Genomic DNA, 19,572 nt, shown 5'->3' on the forward strand with positions numbered 1-19,572 from the left:
ATCCATTAATAGAAATGAAAAATAAGTACAGACAGGCAGTGACGAGGCAGCCATGTGGTTGGGTTTACAACCAATGAGAAGGCAGAACAGAAAGTCTATATAAAGACAAACAGACAGGAAGTAGGTCTCTTTCGGAGAGGTCTCTTGGCTGAAGAGGCTAGCTGCAGCAGGCGGGTAAGGCTCTTAGCTCTGATCTCTTGGCTTTCTTCTTTGCATTGGTTCTGTGTTTCTTATTTAATAAGACGGTTGTTTACATACATCTACACATGCACACCCACAAAAACAAACAAACAATAAATACATAAATAAATAAATAAAATTTTGTGGGGGTTTTGTTTGTTTGTTTTTTTGTTTTTCGAGACAGGGTTTCTCTGTGTAGCTTTGTGCCTTTCCTGGAACTCACTCTGTAGACCAGGCTGGCCTTGAACTCACAGAGATCCACCTGGCTCTACCTTCCAAGAGCTGAGATTAAAGGCGTGTGCCACCACTGCTCGGCAATTTTGTGGTTTTTAAAAAGAAGATCTGTCCTTTGACGACTTCAAGACTGACATGATATAAATTTTGTCACTATTTTATTATTTTTAATGACCTCCATAAGTGAGACAAACTGGCACGTCGTATGCAAATGAAATAACACAGCCTTAACAGGGTTGCCAGGCTTTCAAAAGCTACAGGAAAGCCACAACATGTCAATAGCCCAAAATATGTAGATAAATAAACTACGGTATCTGGGGCTAAAATTCAGAGAAAAAGAGAAAGAAAAGGAGTTCTCAGAGGAACAGCCATGAGACTCTGAGTGTCAGAGGTGGAAGGTGGGAACAATGTGGTCACTATAGAAAGAGCAAGAACACAGGTACCTGGACTCACTGCATATAGACACATACATTAAAATTACAGCCGGTCGGTGGTGGCGCACGCCTTTAATCCCAGCACTCGGGAGGCAGAGCCAGGCGGATCTCTGTGAGTTCGAGGCCAGCCTGGACTACCAAGTGAGTTCCAGGAAAGGCGCAAAGCTACACAGAGAAACCCTGTCTCAAAAAACCAAAAAAAAAAAATTACAACACATTCATCTCTCAAGGTTTTTGGGTGTTTGGTTGCTTGGTTGGTTTTGGTACACTGGGGATAGAACCCGGAGCCTCACACATGCTAGGTAATTGTTCTACTTACTTCGGTCCCAACATCATTTTTATAAATATTTGTAAAAGTTTCAATGCTTTGATTCTTTGGGGGGAAAAATTCAAGCTAAATGAGAGGGGGAAAAAACAGTTTGATACAGACTAGTAACTGAACGACGTGACCAACTGCACATGAGAAGCATTCAGGAATGCACAGCAGCGGAAGGCATGTTCACAGAACTGACATCTAAGCTGGGGTTCTCACCACATGCTGAGAGATTACATCAGAACCATGCTGTGGTGGTTTGTAAAATAATGTCCCTCACCCCCACTAGGCCCATAGAGAGTAGCACTATTAGAAGGTGTGGCCTGGTTGGAGTAGGTGTGGCTTTCTTGGAGGAGGTGTGTCACCAGGGCTTTGAGGTCTTAGATGCTCAAGCTAGGCCCAGTACAGCATTCTCTTCCTGCTGCCTTCAGATCCAGATGTAGAACTCTCAGCTCCTTCTCCAGCACCATGTCTGCCTGCGTGCCATCATACTTCCCGACATGATGATAATGGACTGAACCTCTGAACTGTAAGCCAGCCCCAACTAAATGTTTTCCTTTATAAGAGCTGCTGTGGTCATGGCATCTCTTCCCAGCAACAGAAACCCTAACTGAGACACATGCTAAGGGTGCAAACACTTGAAAAATACTGATGCTGAGGGCAGAGCTCAGGGGTCAGCACCTCGGAAAATGCTAACAGAGACTGACCAGTGAATGGAAAAGGAGGGCAGAGAACTACATTAAACCATGGATCCACAACGGGAGACCCGGCATTCTAGATTTTTTTTACACCCGCCTTGTTCTTCCCAAAGCTTCACAAAATACCCAGAATCCTTAGAGAAGGGGCCCAGGGAGAAGAAGAGCAACAGAAGAGAAGCTTGAAGACACTGCCTTACACAGGATCGCCTCCCAGGAGCACTCTCCTGAGAAGTCTTGGAGTCAACTGTGATCAACTATGCAACGTGACTCACGGCTTTTCCTACGTGACCTTTAAACACTTGAGGATAACGGGGGAAAAAGTGAAACAAAATAAAAACAAAAGCCATCAAGTTTTTGAATCGAAAAGGCAGAAATCATGACCCAATTTCAAGCTGGCAGATGCATCACCTCACCCACACAATCACTCAAGGACAACAGGATGCACTTCAGGAGACCAGAGAAGGGAGGGTGCATTTTTATTAAAGACACACAACAACCTTGTCCTAGAGCCCAGTATTCCAGCTCTCTCTGGTCTTTCAGCCAAAATGAAAACTTGGAATGAACCGCCATGGTAGCCTTGTAAAACATTAGGGGAAAGCACCAGGAGTCAGAAGGGGTGAGCACCCAGAAACAGCCTAAAGGGCCATAAGCAACCAAGAGTTACCCCGGCTCATCATGTTTTCCAGTAAGAGCTGTATTTGAAACACCACTTCCAAAGAAGCACAGCTGTAACAAAGCCCAGGGAGTGTTACTTCAGCATCCCCGGACCTCAGGGAGCCTTCCCAGGGCTAGGCCAATCCACAGTGGCAACTGTGGTTGAGACTGCTCCCTCCAAGAGGCACAGTTGGGACCACAGCCAGCTCTGACCCACCACCCACTCCCTCCTAGTTCCCATCTGCTTTCACAGAATAGCCATCTAAACTAACTGGGTTCCACTTTGTGCTGTACTCTTGACATCTCCTCCCCACCGCACCTGCGGCTGCTGCTCCCGTCCTGCTCTGTGAAGCATCATGGCCATCGTACAGACAGACACCATGAGAGCCCCTGGGAAATACTACGTCCTCTTTTACTCTCCGAGACTACGCCAGTAACTCCTCTCTTTGTGCTCCAGCTTTCTTTGAATTTGCCTCCGAACCCCCAACAGTACCTACTATAGCTGTATGGGCAAATCCATCCACAGTCCACATGGGTTCTGCCCAAGGCAAAGCTCTGCAGGACTTGTACACATCCAAGAAACATTCTTGGAGCCCCACAATCTCCTCAGCACAAATAAATCTTCGCACCCATCCCCCACCCCTAGTCTTCCACCAGGCCTTACTGCGTTTGTCTGGAATCAATATTAAATTGCTCACAGTTCTGTCCCAGTTTCATTGTTGTTGCTGGAATAAAATACCCCCGACAGAAGACAACTTAAGAGAGAAAAGGTTTCTTTGAGCTCACAACTCCACGTTATACTCCAGCATAGCAGGAAGTCGGGGCAGTGGAAATTGAAAACAACTTGTCACATCACAGTCACAGTCAAGAGCAGGGAGAAATGAATGCACCCATGTTTCTAGTCCACAGCTCCTCTTCTCCCTTGTATGGTCCAGGACCCAAACCCAGTGAATGATACCATCCACTTCTAGGCTCTTCCCACATCCATTAACATAATCAAAACAATCCCCTCACAGATGTCCCACAGGCCAACCTGTTCTAAACAGTCCCTCACTGAGACTCTAGATTGTGCAAAGGTGACAGCTAAAATTAACGGGCCACCACAAGGTTTTGGAGAGGTTTTTCCTGCTTTGGTGATACAAATACAGTACAGTCCTTCTAAAGGACATACCTTTCCTTCCTTACTCACCTTAGTGGGAAAATGCCTCTCATGGCCTCTGCTCAGGATTTATATCCTACACACACACATATACACCACACACACATACACACACACACACACATACACACAAAGCCATCTTAATTTATATCCTCCAAATATCCTATGCATATCTCCACCCCTGGTCTTGCCAATCCAATCATAATGCTATCAAATAAGTATTGTCTTAACTGAGTTCCCTACTAGACCTGGAATTGGGGTGGGGGTAGGGGCAAGGACTATGTCCTGCAGCATGGAGGACAGACTCCATGGATGCTTCTGAAATGAGTGTATGGGATGGCTCAGACCCCATGGAGGATAGTCATGAGAACGATCTGTCTTCTTTAGCATAGATCTGTGGGATGGAGGGTCCTCTTACCACTGTGAGGTAAAGTCAACAAACTCTGCGGAGAACTTGTCTGCTGGGAGCTGTGGCGACGGCTCTTCTACCACTTGCTTTAGCTGCTGGAAGGGAGTTCCCCAAGAATCATAGGGAAACCGAAGGATGGCCAGCTCAATCTAAAAGGAGGGAAATGGGGGGAGGCAACCATTAAGAAGGGCTCTTAGGAAGCAGCTGGGTTTCTTTTTAGGAGGACTCAAGGTGAGGCTCGAGCATAATTAGGGGAAGAAAAATAAACTAATAACCCGTTCTCACAAAATCTCGGTGCTTTTTTTTTTTTAATATTATCTCACCAGCGACAGCTATTTAGACCTACCTAAATAAACGAGTCCCTTGATAATACCCAAAATGCTATTTAATAGAAACTTATCAGCCAAGAGCATTAAAGTTCAAGACAGGAAACAACCAGTTTTTCAAATATCTGGCCAGGAAGGAATTTTTAAGACTTTGGCAGCACCGTGCCTCTGCTGCCACCTACAGGTCCTTTGGTGAAATGGAAATTTAAAAAAAAAAGCTACCCAGGACCGAATAACTGATCTTTTATTGGACTTGAGTAAAGGCCACTCTGCTGTGACAGAATCACATGTTTTCTGGGCAGGGACATGGAATAACTCACTGGATATAATCAGCTGCTGGTCCTGGGCAGGAGCCAGGACCACAGTGGATAATTCCAGACCTCAGAGACTCTGAAAACGTACACAGAGAGTACAGATAAGGCACTGACTGTGCGGCCATAGGACCAGGCTCGGGAAAGTACACCATCTGTTATTGTGCTCTTAGGAGGGATCTGATTTCAACATCCAAAACTTCCACCGTGAAAATGTTCAGCGCAGAGCTTGGGACGACGTTACCCAGTTGGCAGAGCACTTGCATAGCACTCATGAATCCAAGAGTTCGATCCCCAATATAGTATCAAACTAAGCATGGTGGTACATGCCTGTAATCCCAGCACTTTGCAAGTGAAGGGTGGAGGATCAGAAGTTAAAGGTCATGCTGGACTACAGATAGATTTTGGAGCCAGCCTGGGCTACATAAGACCTGGTCTCAAAAAATTAAAATCAAATACACAGCTTAGTGCATTTGGCCTATCAGGGCCCCTGCACATTAGCATTCTTTTTGTAACTTAAGTTTCTTGTCTTGATTATAATCACTTAATTTAAACTATAAGAACTCTATTAACCCCATGTCTATCAGAAAGACAGTCTATGAGAATACACAAGTTACTGTAGGTCATATGACTAGTAAGAGACAGGAAAATCTGGACTGCCAGATTTCATTATAGGGTTTCCACTGTACCACACTGCAAATAATCAGCCCGGGAAAACAACCCGCCATTTCAGACAGGAAGTGGTGCCCAAGTGTGGTGTCTCAAGGGCATTTGCTTCTGGATCCCCAAAGACTATCCCATCCAGTTTCATGCTCAAAACCTCATAGCCCACAATGATGATCATAGGTTACCATGGTGATGCCCAGACTCCAAATGTCAGACTTCACACTGTACCCCTTCTGGTTGAGCTCCGGGTTTATTCGTTCAGGCTGGAAAGGAGACAGAGAGCTAAGAAATGGAAAGATAATTGCCATGCTATGTGTAGCTCAATAAAGACCCAGATGGAGACAGCACCAGATGCCAAATGAGTTATTTGACTCTGTTAATGTGCCTCCCAGTCCAAAAGACTGGGTAATCACAAGCTATGAAATGTCTCCACAGGGTTTCCCTTCTTTATATATTTGTCTTTTCTTAGAGGCAGCAATAAATCCAGATCCCTCATAACAAATTTTAATTGCCTTAACAAGAACAAGGGTACATGGTCAAAATCTCTATCTATTGAAACATCATTGGTAAAAACACCAACAGCTCAAAACTTAGAAAAAAAAAAATCTGCAGAAGTTCCCAACTACCGTCTGACCGTCTAATGTTAAGAGACCTTAGGGACTTTTACTCAAATATGGACAAGAAGTTTTCAAACCCAAACACAAGTCCATTTCCAAAGTGAATGTGTTTCTCCGCTTGAACGAATCTCAAGGTCTTGCTAATAGGCAGTGAGCATGCACGAGCCCTGAGGTATTCTGTGATGACAACTGCCTTGTGTGGGGAATTTAAGTTATCCATAGTCTTCCGTCTGCAATCAAGCTAATACTCTCATGAAAGTCAGTGTCTAAAACTGTACAGCAGTGCATACTACTTATACGTATTTTCAAATATGTCCCTTCAACTTAATTCTGAATTTGCATGTTTGTGTCATCCAAAAATGCACACATTAAAACCTTATCCCACCTGTGACCATGACGGGAAGTTGTATCTTTCTAAGATGACTGTGGATTGGGGTAGGCTCCCGTGGATAAGGTTAGTACCGTCATAATAGAAGCCTTAAACAGACTCCCCTGCTCCTTCCATCACGTGAGGACCATCAAGGAGACACAAGGAGCCAGAGAAGCAGGCTCCAACCACATCCTGAACCTTCTAGGGTCTTCATCTTGGACTTTGCAGAGTGAAAAACTCTTAAATAACTATCTGTTGTCTGTAAGGCATCCAATTTTTGGTATTTTGTTATAGTAACTTCAAAGGCTAGAGACAATATATGGAGCAAGTAACTAATGGTTTCTGACATAAGACCTTTAAGAAAATGATGCAATGAAGAATATTGATTGAATCGGAGATTTATTTCAATTTTTCCCTCACAGCCATCCATTTCTTATTTTCTGGCCTAGTTTTGCAAGCAGGTACATTTCTCAGTGCACACACACGCACGCGCGCACACACACACACACACACACACACACATACATACACACACACACATACACACACCCTTCTGGGTGCAGTACTTACAGCCATGTATGGTTTGCAACCCGCATCAATCGTTTTAGCAACAGAGTCCACCAGGTAGCCACTGATTCCAAAGTCACACATCTTCACTTGGCCCAGGGTATTAATGAGCACATTAGAAGGCTTGACATCTGAAAGAAAGAGCAACAATTCACTTCTCCACCACTAGAGGGCTCTAGACTCTCCACTTGTCTTACACTTCCATGTTTGCCAAGCTGCCCAACACAAATGTCACCATCAATCCTGACTCACAGCTACATACAGCTTGCTCCTTTCCACTTGGCTTTTAATCCTTCATATTTTGTCTGTGTCTTTCAGGGTTATGAAACACCAAACACTGTCTCCTCTGCTTATCTTATACTTCATTGCCTCCACACACATAGTAAGAACTTAAAAATGATTACCAAACCAAATGTCCCCTGCAAAGTCATCTATCAGGGCTATGGAGATAGCTCAGCGGGTAAAAGCACTCATCATGCAAGCATGGTGACCTGAGTTCAACTACTCAGCAGCCGTTTAAAAAGCCTGGTGCGTTATACGTGTGTCTGTAATCCCAGCGTCCTTGTCGGGAGAAGGGAGACACAGACATGAGATTCCCCAGAAGTGTGGGCCAGCTAGCCTGATGTACACAGCAGTGAACAACAAGATGCTGTCTCAAATGAGACAGAAGACAAGGACCAACATCTGAGGTTGCCCTTTGCTCTCTGTAAGTGAGCTGTGGCATGAGAGCACCCACATTCACACACACATACAACACACACATTATATACACACATACACACAGAAAATAAAGTGCTCTGTTGAATAGTGTGATAGTAAGAGGTTGAAGAATGAAAAAGAAGACAGTAAAATGATTCAAGTATGGTCACAACAAACCATTTTGACTGAAATCTCTATAAGAAATTCATCAGGGGCCACCTTAGTGTAGAATGTTATAAACCCAGGCATGCCCAAACATGGGCAGAAGGGGTGATAAATGAACCATTGAGGTTAGGAAGGCACAACCTACCCACTGACATGCCCCAATAGATGAACCATTGCTCTCTCTAGGTGGTAGAACTGGAAAGTACAATTAACTTCTGACCTCTGTGACACTTTGCACAAAGGTCATAGAATACAAAGACTAGGCTTATTCTAAATGTAGTCTTTCAGTTGGGTATGATGGCACAGGCCTATAATCCCATGACTTTAGAGATAATCAGGGGTCGGGGAGGGGATCCTTTAGCTACACAGCAAGTCTGAGACCATCCTGGGCTACAGAAAACCTTGTCTCATAAAATAAAATAAAATAAAAAATATTCACTATCATTTTTCTCTTAAACTAGATGACATACCAAATATCATTTTATTACTTTCATAGCTTTGTATACATTCTAATTTAAAAAATTGAATATTTCAATATTTTGAAGAAAGTTTGAATGACTTCCGCACCTACAGATACTCTGAATGCTTGCTCCTATCTATAGACCCACTTCTTATAGTCTACTCTTCTGTTTTTCCAGCTTTCCTGCTGCCAGTTAACACTAGGGACAGCAGGTATACCATGCGTGACATTTTACATCATAGCCAAACTCACAGAGGTTGAAAATTACCCCAAGCACAGTCCTTAGTGCCCATATTAGAACCTTCCAACAATAACCAGTTCCTTGTTTTTCTTATACAACTCCATATACGGTACTTTCCTATTTCCGGGCTGTTTTATTGAGGTTTTTCTAGTTATCTCTTTATTGAGAATCCCTATATAGAATTTTTTTAAAATCTATTTATTTTTAAGTATGTCTCTCCCAGTGTGCAAGTGCAGTGCCCTCAGAAGGCACAAGAGGGTGTTGGACTCCCTAGGACTGGACTTATAGATGGTTGTGAGCCACCATGTGGGTGCTGGGAACTGCAAGAACAGCCAGTGTTCTTAAGCACTGAGCCATCTCTCTAGGTCAGTAGAATTTTTTAAAGAATACATTTTCCTAGATAACTCTTAGTTCTTCTTCACGTTATTAAAAACATCTATACTGAAAGTGACTTTACAGGCGGGAGAGGTGTCTCAACGATTAGAGAGCTTGCTGCTCTTCTAGTGGACCTAAGTTTAGATCACAGCCCCTATATCAGGCAGTTCACGACAGCATGTAACTCTAGCTCCAAGGGGTTCAATGCCCTATTCTGGCCTCTGTGGGCTCTGCACTAATGTGGCAGAGACCACACACATATGGAAGCACACATACACACCTAAGTAAAAACAAAACTTAAAAGAATATTTTATGAGACGAATGGATAGAAAAGGATGGGTAGATAAATTAGATGAGCGGACAGATGAAGAAATAACAGACACAGCTAGGGAGAATGCTTGGCACCTAAAAGCATACACTGTGCAAGCGTGAAGGACCTGAGTTCAAATCCCCAGAACCCACATTAAAAGCTAGGTGTGGTCATGCACACCAGTGACCTAGTTCTGTGAGGAGACAGGAGGATCACTGGGGTTGGCTAGCTCCTTCAATGAGAGACCCTGCCTCAAAGAAATAATACAGCGTGTGACAGAGCAAGAACCTGACATTTTTCTCTGGCCTCTACGTACATGCATGGGTGAACACATCCACACACGTTTGTGCATAAGAATCTCACACACACACACACACACACACACACACACACACACACACACCTGTGCAAAAATAAGATCTAACAGGAAAAGAGGAAGGCCGGAAAGAGATTTTTCCCCCCACTTCCGGTAGCCTGGAAAGGCTCTGCTTTGTTCTGGAGATTTCCACACTACACTTGCACAGACACATCTGAGGATCTTGTTAAGATGCAGTTCTGATTCATCCTGTGACTATGCTTCTGTAACCACCTCCTGCTACAGGATGCATAATACAAGCTGCATTTTTTTCCCCTTGGGTCCTTTCAAATTTTCAATGATGCATCCATAGCTCTCTTTGGTGAATTTCTATTCAATTTAGGTATAATACAAAATTCACTTGTTTTTATATTCTCAAAAAATGGCTAAGGCCTACAACCTGAATCTTAAAGGTCTTCTAAGAGCCCATTGCTACATACAGGCTTAGTCCTTAGTTTAGCCATATGGGAGATGTTGAAACCCAAGATGGGGCTTGGAGGGATGTTTTAGATCACTGGGGACTGCCCTTGAAGGGGATTATAGGATGCTGATCTCATTGTCTCCCTTTTATCCCTGGTCAAAAGGTGAATGAGGTTCCTCTGCAACATGGTCCCACCATCTTGAACTGCTCTGCTGCCTCATCACTGGCCAAATAGCAACAAGGTCAGTTAACTACAGACTGAAACCTTCAATCTGTGATTCACAGTAAACCTTTCTTCTTCATCAGCTGATTGTGTCAAGCGTTTTGTCACAGTAATAGAAGATTAATACAGCTACTTACATTTGTTATACAATCCCGAAGGAAGGCCCCTTAGTTCCCCTACCTAACTCAACCCCACCCCTATACATATGGGGAAGAGCAGGAGAGGAAGGGAGACACCAGGCAAAAGAGATGAACGTAGTACAAGGAACTGCCGAGATAGCTCTACATATGCTTACCTCGATGGATAACAGAGAGCTTACTGTGTAGATGTTCTAATGCTTTTACAATCTGCAAGTCAAACAGAGTAGATTTACTGACCCCATCACTGGAAAGAAGCTGAATGTTAAGTGTGTTCAATTTTTATTAACTCTCCTTGGTTGCTTAAGGAGTGATTTTCTCAAATGGTAGTGGCCCTAATAAGGAAAACAACAGGAAGTTACCTAACTGAACTCCTCCCACCAAGGTGGATTGTACCTTCCAGCAGAGATGCCTCCTTCATCTCTCTTAAGCATCATTTTTCCTCCACCTTCCTAAACCTTGGTAGTCATCAAGGTTGCCTTGTATTCTAATTTCTTTTACACTATAGTGTTAAGAAAATATTAAAAACTCTACAAGAGAAAGCTGAACTAAAGTATATCTGAGTACAGGTGTAGGAATGGTCATCACAGAAGATAAACACATGGTTTGGAGGCCATGATGGTGAGTTTTAATGGTCAACTTGACACAATCTGGAATCACCTTGGAGAAGAGTCTAATGAGAGACTGCCTAGATAAAGTTGGCCTGTGGGCATGCCTGTAGAAGATTGTCTTGATTGTGTCCATTGAAGTGGGAAGAGCCCACCCACTGTGGATGGTGCCATTCTTTGGGTAGAAGATTGCATAAAAATATAGGAAACAAAATGAATGTGCTAATTCATTGTTCTCTGCCCTTGACTGTGGATATAATACAAATAACTGCTTCAAGTTCCTGATGCCTCGACTCTCTGCAATAATGGCCTGCAACCTGGAACTGTGAGCTAAATGAGGCTTTTCTCCCTTAGGCTGCTTTTGTCAGGTTAAATATTTTTTTAAATCACAGCCAAAGAAATGAAACCAAGATAGAGGCATTTGGCATGGTTTACCAAACCAGGTCATGAGCTGCATGTACTACACAGAGATTGGGAATAAAAGCATCGATTTAGCTTCCCACTGACATACTCAGTACCCAACAGAACCTGGTGAAGTAACAGATCTAACAGTTGGATGGTGGTTATTAGGCAAAGACAGAAATCCTGGACTTTTCCCATTCCCCTTGAGTAGGTGACGTTCATGATGTACTCACAGAAACTGCTATCTTCCCTAAGATATCCTCTGGAATTGTTTGGCCTTTATCAATAACTTGTTTGTAGAATTTATCTAGTGACGTATCCATGAGCTCCATGCATATCCACACATCACCCTGGAGACCAATAAGTTCAGGGATTATCAATGAGGAAAGAAATGAGAAAAAGAAAAACATAACCAACAATCTTTCTGAAGGGCTCTTTCTTTTCAGAAGAAAGGGATGTTGTCTCCTCAAGATTTTAAAATCATTTAAAAGCAAATAAGATTATCTCCAAAGAGCAGGCCCAGCAGAGAGCAGTGAGACTATGATGAGATCAGAGACCCTTTAAGTTGCTGAAATCCATGGACATTGACCTGAAGGATCACCTACCTCCCGGAAGAGCGCACCATAGAAGGTGACGGTAAATGGACAGTCCACTGTCCTCATGGAAACGTCCAGATCCATCAGTAGCCGTTTCTGCTCCTGACTGTTAACTGTGGCCCGGATCCGCTGAATGGGAACACATGGGAAATGTATGGTCACTCCTCTGGGGAAGAGTCAGCTGAAAAGACGAGAACCCACCAGGGCCCTATCCTAACAACTGAATGAAACTTTCTGCTGTTAGTAGAAACTTGGCCCACAACATCCCTAAGCATTAGCTATTTGAACAAATGAAAAATGATGAGGATGGTTGACCATTTGATTTCCTGACCAGCCCCTGCTTAGAAACAAACACATAGTGTACCTCAGAGAGGGGGCAAGTATGTGGGAAAGCACTTCAAAGCTGCAAATGCAATCAATGTTTAGGTCAGTTCAATACAAAAGGTGATAGCATTGATTATTTTCTGCTTCTCTGAGATCCCAAGGTTTGAGAAAAAGAAAAACAGGTAGGCTGGAGAGACAGCTCAGCAGTTAAGAGCACACTTGTTCTCTTGCAGAGGAGCCAGATTTGGTTCCCAGCACCCACATGGAAGCTCACAACTGTCCGTAACTCCACTTCCAGGGGATCTGATGCCCTCTTCTGGCCTCTGTAGGCACTGCACACACATGATATATATACATGCAGTCAGGTACACACACATACATACACATAAAAATAAATCTTTAAAACAAAAAGAAAATAGCAAAAAAGGTGAAAATCCCCACTTTTGGAAAATGTTGAAGTACCATAGCTATAGTCAACCCTAGGTACTGTGGTGGTTTGAAAGAAAATTATTCCAAAGGGAGTGATACTATTAGGAGGTATTGTCTTGTTGGAGTAGGTGTAGTCTTGTTGGAAGAAGTGTGTCACTGTGGAGGCAGGCTTTCAGGTCTCATATATGCTCAAGATACTACCCAGTGTTGCAGTTCACTTCCTGGTGCCTGCACAAGATATAGACTTCTCAGCTACTTCTCCAGCACCATGTCTGCCTACACACCACCATGTCCCACCATGATGATAATGGACAGAATCTCTAAACTATAAGTCACCCAATTAAATGTTTTCATTTATAAGAACTGCCATGGTCATGTTGTCTCTTCACAGCAATAGAAACCCTAACTAAGACAAGTACCCTTAGGAAATTCATTCTAGGACAAATTTGGTAATAAAAGTCACCCATGATTGTATCTCTAATAGAGAATGCTGTCATTTGGACATCTTTCCACATTCGAAAGTCACCTCTAGAGTACTCAGAATCTCCTTAAGACATGCAGGCTGATTCCAAACTGCCCATAGCTCAAAATCCAAGAAATCAACACTAGAAAATTTTTACCCTTCTTTTCCCCACAAATATAGACAATTTTATTTCTCGGGTTTTGTTTCTTGATTTTCAAGGGCAGTTCTTTTAAAACAACACAATATGTAATTAAAGAGGCTTTTGTTTAGAATTTGATTTGATAAAATAACAACAACAGAATAACAATATTTTGAGTTAAAATTTTAATTTGGGTTGGTTTTAGATGAGGGTTTTAAAGTACTATTGATTATTTTAAGTGTAATTAGTTATACAGTAGTAGGGACTAGAGAGATGGCTCAGTGGTTAAGAGCACATAGTGTGCTTGTAGAAGAGCAAAGTTTAGTTCTTGGATCCAAATTAGGTGGCTCACAACTACCTATAATTCTAGCTCCAGGAGACCTGACACCCTCTTCTGGCTTCCAAGGGCAACTGTACCCATGTGTATAGACACAGACACAGACACAGTCACACACACACACACACACACACACACACACACACACACAAATTCTTTAAAAATTAAAAATGGGGACAGGGAGGACTTAGAAAATAAATAGAAAGCAGCTATGAGACAGGCCGGCAGAGTACCTTCCTCAAAGTTCAGGAAAAATACTAATTAATACAGAGAGTGCTTTTTTATTCTATGGTGGGTTGTTTTGCTTCTGTGCAAAAAGCCCATTCACAGCTGAGACAGGCAAGCGCATACACTGAAGACACAAACCACTTTTCAGAACATCAACTCTACCTTCACCGCCATGATCTGCCCGCTGGGCACGTGTCGCATCTTCTCCACCACCCCGTACGCACCTCGGCCCAGCTCCACTATAGGCTCCAGGTCATCTGCCTTCACCTCAAAGTTCTGCAAGGTGGAAAAGTAGTCACAAACGAAGAAAGTGAAAACTCAGCAGGGCATAAGTATGCTGCCCTCTGATTTTTTTTTCTGGTGTCCTTGGTATGAGAGCTGGGCCACAAGTTTTTCTAACATGTCAAGGTGTCACTCAAAGCAAGGAGAATCAGGAAATGCTTAGGGTCCCATGGTAGACAACTTGCTTGTCCCCAGCAACAGACCCAACTCCACCCAACGTGACTTTTAAACGGTGCCTGTAGATGTAACCAACCGTCTTATTAAATAAGAAACACAGAACCAATGCAAAGAAGAAAGCCAAGAGGTCAGAACTAAGAGCAAAAACCTTACCCTTCCTCCTGCGATGGTCCTACCTCTCCGAAAGAGAGCTACTTCCTGTGTTAAAGTTTTTATATAGACTTTTTGTTCTGCCTTCTCATTGGTTGTAAACCCAACCACATGACCGCCTTGTCACTGCCTGTCTATACAGACCTCCAGGTCTTCTATGGTTGGTATTGAGATTAAAGGCGTGTATATCCAATGCTGGCTGTATCCCTGAACACACAGAGACTTACCTAGCTCTGCCTACCAAGTGCTGGGATTACAAGCATACGCCACCACCACCTGGCTTTCCTATGGCTTGCTAATAGCTCTGACCCCTGGGCAATTTTATTTATTAACATACAAATAACATTTTAATACAAATAAAATATCACCATAGGTGCCTCTGAAGTTATCTATGCTGCAGCTCCTTGTCATCGATGACTGGCTCATAGCAACTAGACCTGTGTGGCTTTGATAAACACCCTCCCGAGAGAGCCATCTATCTCCCTCAGCTGCCTTCCATGAGGACCACAATTGCTTGACTGCAATTCCCAACTCAAAATAGCAAAAGCACCATGAGTCAGCTCCCTTTGAATTCCAAACCTTTTTCCATCCATCCCCTGACATTCTGCCACAGGAAACACGTTTTTCGGTATTCCGTTGGGACACATACGTACGAAGAGGACTCAGGACTTCTCTCACCTGATTTCCAATAGAAATGCAAGCCTTGGAGTCTAAATCTCGAGGTGGCCTACGAAAGATAAGGGAGAAAAGAAGCGCCATGAGATCTTTGGTCCACCACATCCTTTCCAAACAGGGCAGCTGTTGGATTTGCTCTAAGGAAACTGGTGCAGGTTTATAGGTCAAGCAAATAGAGGAACAGTGGAGTGGAGGGCCTGAGATAAAATGCACTTGGGTTTTACTCACATCATCTCTTTGAGTATCTACTTCTTCTTTACCATGGGGATATTAATACATATACTCAGTGGTGTTGGGATGAGTGTTCATTGAAACACTCCAAGTAAAATCCTACATTAAATATTCAATAAATAAGTGCAAAGCTGTTTAAATCATGGGTTGTATGTAACCCCATGTGCCGTATAACTACAGTCATTATGAAAAACTAGCAGTAGTGAAAGATTTCTGGACACATAGCAACTAAAAGTTAATTAAAAATCAAACCCATAATGAAACTGAGATGTCTCTGGCAGCACTCACCTGTATTACATGGGGTGGCTTCACCGCAGCCTTGGTTCTGAGCACACAACATGCACACTCTGTATGGCACATACCATTGAAACACCAATGAACAGTGCCTGAGGTACCTTGGATCCAATTTGAGACTACTGCATATTATTGATGTGTTTTCACTAGACATACAAACCTTTCTGATTTTATTGAAACATGACGGTTTTATGATGAGAAACAAGGCATCAATACTACTATCATTCCTCAGTGTTTAAGTATTCAAGTGGTATGTGTTGTATTGAAATGCTTGATTTTGAAAAATGCTGTTTGAGTTGCTGACTTGGGTTTCATAAAAACAACTGTTAAATGTAATTTGACTTGGGATTAGAACAGAATTTCCAAAAATTCCTGAAATGGCCCCAAATATAGTCCTGCTGTTTTGTAATGCATCGTTACATCAAGTGGCATTTTCAGTATTGACTGTTATAAGATAAAAATACCGACCAACTCTGAAAAAACCACTGAAGACACTCTACATATTGCAGTAGCAAATATTCAGCCTTGATTAAATTGTTTATGTAAAAAGTGTGCAAGCACAACTGTCTCATTAGTACACAATTTTGCTTTCATCGTTCATGAATGGTTAAACTCAACATACACAAAGGAATTACCTTAAAATAAGGTTATTTATTATTTATTACCAGTAGATATCTGATATTAATTCCCCTTAAATACCTATATATCTGAGATTATATTTAGAAATTTTTGAACAAAAATGGGTCACGAGTTTAAAAATCTTCTGGGGGCTGGAGAGATGGCTCAGTGGTTAAGAGCATTGGCTGCTCTTCCGGAGGACCCGGGTTCAATTCCCAGCACCCACATGGCAGCTCACAACTCTCTGTAACTCCAGCTCCAGGGATCTGACACAGACATACATACATACAGGCAAAACACCAATGTACATAAAATACAGATAAATCAATTATTATTAAAGAAACAAAAGAAGAAGCCTTGATATAGACAATAATGTTACAGTGATAACCTTTAAACCCTTTCACTCAAGAGTGACAAATTATTAAACTATTTTTACTATTTGTTTCTATAATTGTTTTTTATTAAGTGGAATATGGTCCCGTTTACTCACAAAATTCATAGAACACAAGAACTCCAAACAGTATGTCACCCTCCCTGCTTCTTTAGATGAACAAGGGTCTAGGGAGGTGATAAGACTTGTTCCCAATCCCAAATAACTCAGGTCCCCCAACTCCCATCTCAGCAGACTTTCAGGTCTACCGGGCAAGTCTGGTGGCATTTCTTCTGTATATAGGGGACATTCTATCCTAGGATTGTCTCAGGACTCGAGGTTGGCTGGCTTTGTGTTTCCATAGTCTCCTCCTGGGCATTAATTTTTATTTCCTGTGCTCTGGGTTGGTAGAAGTCAACTAAAGAGAAAAGTGTTTTGGCTTTGGCTGTGTAACTAGCTAGTAACTGAGAAAGGTATTTTCTTACAATACATGCACCAAAAGCAAGAGATGCTGAGACGCATGTGGTGGACATGATCAAGCAAACAGAGCTAATGGAAAGTGAAGACAGGGAACACAGGCACTAGCCTTACAAAGAACAAACTGCCTAGCAACTCAAGTCTCCTTGCATGCACATTCACATCAGAACTGCCTGCAGAACGAACAAAGAGAATGAGAGGAAAGGGGGGAAGAAGAGAAGGTGAACAGAGAGAGAGATAAGAATCACTTGCCACACTGGTTAGATTTAACTGTCAACTTCACAAGCATACATTCATCTGAGAGAAAAGCCATGATTTAGGAATTGCTTAGATCAGATTGGCCTGTGTGGGAGTCCACAGTGACCCCAGTTTGTGCCTTGATTCCATCTTGACTCAAGGCCAGAGAGTTCAAGCTTGTCTTTGCTCTCTTAGGATGTTTGGCCAAAGGCATGGTTACCAGGTGTCTTGAGAATTAAGGAGGTATTTACACTTGTTTATACCTTGAACCATGATGTCCTTGAAAGGGAGAGATCTTTTGCCCCCCTATTTTGGGTATAAAAGGGCCCTGAGAAATAAATTTGGGGCTGCTGTGGTATTGACTCAGAGCCCTCCCAAAGCTATCCTGTGTCTCTGTCTTTTTCTTTTACATCTACATCTCTGATTTCCCTATCTATTATTTCTCAATCCTTACTCCCCTATTCAGGACTGTTTGACAGGTCAGGCAGGACCCAGCAGGCCTGTAGGCATGTCTGTGAGGAACTGTCGTGATTATTAATGATATAGGAGGGCCCAACTCACCACAGGTGGTGCCATTCCTAGACATGTGGACCTGGGTTATATAACAAAAATGGCTAAACACAAGCCTGTGGCTGAGCCAGAGAGTAGCTAGCATTCCTCTATGATTTCTGCCTTCAAGTTCCTGGTTCAGTTCCTGCCCTGACTTCCTTCAGTGAAGGAAGGACCATGACCTGGAAGTGCAAGCCAAATAAATCCTTTCTTCCCCAAAGTTGCTTTGGTCAGAGTATTTTATCACAGAAGAACAGAAAGGCAATTAAAACACTTGCTGGAGACTCATTTTCCCTACCCCTTCTGTATTATGCTTTCATCCTTTCTGCTGAAACCAAATACACATATAAAACAATGAAGAGGAAGTAAGAATACAAACACAGATATGAATGTCAATCTACGACTTTCATGGCAAGCCTCTCCTTACTTCACATATCATTTCATTTTGGCAGAACACTGAAAACTTTTCTAGGCTAACTTTAAACATGAGACTGGGAGGGAGAGAGAGAACAAAACTAAACAATTGTGCACATGTCACGATACATGTGTGTGTACTGTTTCTGAGCAGGCAATTTTTCTTCAGAGAAGCCTTCCAGAAGAATCAAGTTTCTAAAAGTTAATTTCTCAATTTTTAAAAGATTTATTTGTATATGTTTTAATTATGTATATTGTGTATGTTTCTGTGTGGGGGTATGTAAACATGAAGAGGGTGTCAGGTGCCCTGGAAATGGAACTACAGGTGGTTGTGAGCCACCCAATGTGTGTGCTGGGAACTGAACTCAGGTCCTCTGAAAGGGAAGTAAGCACTCACAACTTCTGGATTACCTCTTTAGCCCCTAATTTCTCATTGCTAAGACAGTCAAAACTGGTTTTTCTTGGTTTGTTACAATTTGTGTGCACTAAATTGTAATAGCCCTTTAAAAGTAAGACAAATGTAACTTAAAATGCATGACTAATAATAAAATCTTTTGCAACTATTTAACACCCTTCCTTGGTAAAACTACCGTGGAAAAAGAATTATTATTTGTGGCTCCCTCCACTTTCTTGCCAACCAGTGAAGTCATTAAATAGGACCTCTTCCAGATCTAATGCCTTCTCTTCTAAACCATGACTTGGCAAACTCTAGCCTAAGACCCAGCTATGGAAGACTTTCAGAAGTTTAATAATTCTACAATATTCTATTAAAATAACTAACAAAGAACATACAACTGATGCCATCATGGCCTACTGCAGCCCCAATATTTACTCTCCAGTTTTCCCCAATGTTTGCTGCCACTGACTCTGTGCTCTGCTCACATTTAACCTCAACCTAACAGGACATGGTGCCATTTTCCAAATTAAAAAAAAAAAATGAAAACCAGATGTTCGGTGATTTTATGGAGACACATAATTGTCACCTCATCCTCAACTTTGACCTTAGAAGGGAGAGACAGAAGAAGGAAGAGAGCTGGATAAAGTGCTTTACCCATTCTGTGATTCCCGTGCAAAGAAGATTGAATCAAGGAACGGGTTCCCAATACTCGGGCCTCTAATGAAAATGACTAATCCACCCAAGCCTCAGGCCTCTGGGTTCATCAGGTCTGCCAAAAGCACCAAAGGACGGGGCCAAGACCGACAACTCGGGCTGGATTAGCCGACACTGGGCTCCCTCTGTTCAGGGTT

General features: G+C 42.5%; 1 protein-coding gene across 2 annotated transcripts in view; it reads right to left on the reverse strand.

The window, feature by feature from the left end:
* Map2k6 (mitogen-activated protein kinase kinase 6) overlaps nucleotides 1–19,572 on the reverse strand; it is a 133,015-nt gene that overhangs the window by 25,146 nt on the left and 88,297 nt on the right. For both annotated transcript variants that reach the window (XM_052756482.1, XM_052756483.1), the window contains 8 exons: nucleotides 15,138–15,186; nucleotides 14,013–14,126; nucleotides 11,940–12,059; nucleotides 11,568–11,684; nucleotides 10,483–10,534; nucleotides 6,942–7,069; nucleotides 5,570–5,647; nucleotides 4,091–4,230 (listed from right to left, as the gene is read on the reverse strand). In XM_052756482.1, the coding sequence (XP_052612442.1) occupies nucleotides 4,091–4,230; nucleotides 5,570–5,647; nucleotides 6,942–7,069; nucleotides 10,483–10,534; nucleotides 11,568–11,684; nucleotides 11,940–12,059; nucleotides 14,013–14,126; nucleotides 15,138–15,186 (798 nt within the window). The remainder of the gene's footprint in view (nucleotides 1–4,090; nucleotides 4,231–5,569; nucleotides 5,648–6,941; nucleotides 7,070–10,482; nucleotides 10,535–11,567; nucleotides 11,685–11,939; nucleotides 12,060–14,012; nucleotides 14,127–15,137; nucleotides 15,187–19,572) is intronic.

The sequence above is a fragment of the Peromyscus californicus genome, unplaced genomic scaffold (genome assembly GCF_007827085.1).
Source record: "Peromyscus californicus insignis strain IS unplaced genomic scaffold, ASM782708v3 Scaffold_3__1_contigs__length_106647218, whole genome shotgun sequence".
Classification (NCBI taxonomy): domain Eukaryota; kingdom Metazoa; phylum Chordata; class Mammalia; order Rodentia; family Cricetidae; genus Peromyscus; species Peromyscus californicus.